Here is a 2019-nt window from a genome sequence, read left to right as displayed (position 1 = left end):
GACTTTTTGAGTGTTTTGCAGTAGTGACACCAAAGTAAGCGCTTGAGACTTCGAGTGTAAACCAATGTAGAGGAATCTTCGTAATCAATATCAGTTCAGTAATACTAATAAAGTACACAATCCAGTTGTCCTTCAATTTATTTTGGATATTCGGACATACATGAGCAGGATCCCCTAATCTATTGTTTGATAGTTCTATTAGCACCGAAAGGATGCCAAGACATTTGACTCTGCAGAGCTTTGTACTCCCGCGAATATATAAGCCAACGAAGCTGGAGGACAAGATGCGCCTTGGATAGTTATTAGTCCGTGGAAAAATGAGCCAAGTGGTGAGGAAGTCCTCACCGGTGGTGGTTCGGCCATCGCCGGAGCCGGGGACGACGAGGGACACCATAAAACTCTCGTGTTTCGACAAGGGTCTGTACAACATGCCAGCCACAACGTTGCTCGTGTTCGAGCATCCCCTCCACAACGCTGCCGAGACCATAAGGGGTGCACTGTCCCGAGCACTGGCCCACTACTACCCTATTGCCGGTCGCATCGTTGTTGTCGGAGGAGGCGGCGGCGACGGCGACGATGTCTACATCGAGTGCAACGACGAGGGCTTGGCATTCATAGCTGCGCACACTGATCACGCCCTGAAGGAACTCATGTGCTTCGACCGGTCGCCGGGCGCAAGGAAGCTGCTCGACGAGCTCGCCGTCTACTACCCAGGCATGTCCTGTGGCCCCGGTGACCCTCTGCTGCTGATGCAGGTGACCGAGTTCTCGTGCGGCGGCTTCGTACTCGGCGTGACCTGGAACCACGGGGTCGCCGACGGCGCCGGGATGGGCCAGCTCTTGCAGGCCGTCGCCGAGCTCGCCGGTGGGTTGCCGTCGCCGTCCGTCGCTCCGGTGAGGTGCGACGGTTCGCTCCCTAGGCTTCCTCCTTCCGCCCTCGAAGCGCAGCAGCACCTGCTGAGCCTCGATCCGCTGGGCGACGACCTCGCCATTCTGGACATCACGATCCCCAAGGAATCAATCGACCGTGTCAGAGCTGACTTCAGCAGCAGTTTCCATGGCCAGCCGTGCACCACGTTCGAGGCGGCCCTCGCCGTCCTGTGGCGGTGCCGGACGCGCGCGATCAGGCCGGAGCCAGAGACACCGACCCTGCTCGTGTTCCTCGCCGACATGCGCAAGCACGCCTGCGCGAAGGAAGGATATTACGGCAACTGCATCGTCGAGCAGCTGGTCATGGCGAAGAGCAGCGCGGTGGCGGAGGGAGACGTCAAGGACGTAGTCATGGCGATCAGGCGCGCTAAGGATCAATTGCCTGACCGGCTGAAGAAGGACGAAGGCGTGGTGGGCCAGCAGGAGCTGCGCGAGCTGCGCGCGTACGATACCTTGACCGTGACGTCGTGGCGGAACCTTGGCTTCGACCGGGTGGATTTCGGGAGCGGGAGGCCGGCGAGGGTGACAGCCTCCGGGAAGGATCTGCCGCCGTCGCCAGGCGCGGTGGGATTCCTGTGCGATGGGAGGGGTGGGGTCAGTGTGCTGTCTGATTTGGTGAGGCAGGAGCACGCTGACGCTTTCCTGGCAGAATTAGCCAAGTTTATGTGAGATATACTTTCTGTATTGTTTTTTAAGCTACAAATTGGAAGCATAAAATTCTTGTTAGGTGTTTTCCATTTCTTTTAATTTTTGTTTGTTGTAATGCTATGAATCGTGTCGTGGTTTCGAAAAAAATCGTGTCGCAAAGAAATGGTGTCGTGGTTTCGAAAAAAATCGTGTCGCAAAGAAACAATGAGTAAAATACTCCGCCGATCCTCAAACTTGGCTCGGCATGTCATGCCGGTGCTTAAACTTCCAAAAGGCACATTCAGATACCAAACATGTTAATTATTTCATGCCAGATCCAAACCAGAGTTAAACTACATTACGTGGTTACTGACTGGATGATGTGATGAACCTGATATGTGAGGTACACATGTTAGCCCCATCTCTCTTCTCCCCTCCGTGCTCTCTCTCTATCTTCTCTCTC

General features: G+C 55.0%; 1 protein-coding gene across 1 annotated transcript; it reads left to right on the top strand.

Annotated features, from left to right (window-relative positions):
- Positions 1–278: 278 nt before the first annotated feature.
- On the top strand, positions 279–1718 carry LOC112882900 (acyl transferase 15-like). Its single transcript, XM_025948090.1, has one exon. It carries the CDS (start codon positions 318–320, stop codon positions 1596–1598), a length of 1281 nt encoding a protein of 426 aa, XP_025803875.1. The 5' UTR covers positions 279–317; the 3' UTR covers positions 1599–1718.
- The last annotated feature ends 301 nt before the right edge of the window (positions 1719–2019 follow it).

Source organism: Panicum hallii, chromosome 2 (assembly GCF_002211085.1).
Source record: "Panicum hallii strain FIL2 chromosome 2, PHallii_v3.1, whole genome shotgun sequence".
In the NCBI taxonomy this organism is placed as follows: Eukaryota; Viridiplantae; Streptophyta; class Magnoliopsida; order Poales; family Poaceae; genus Panicum; species Panicum hallii.
Note: the sequence above shows the minus strand (reverse complement) of the source record. Positions and strands in the feature narration are given on the sequence as shown.

Excerpts from the sequence above, each read along its gene's own strand:
- LOC112882900 (XM_025948090.1), top strand. The coding sequence starts at position 318 with ATGAGCCAAGTGGTGAGGAAGTCCTCACCGGTGGTGGTTCGGCCATCG.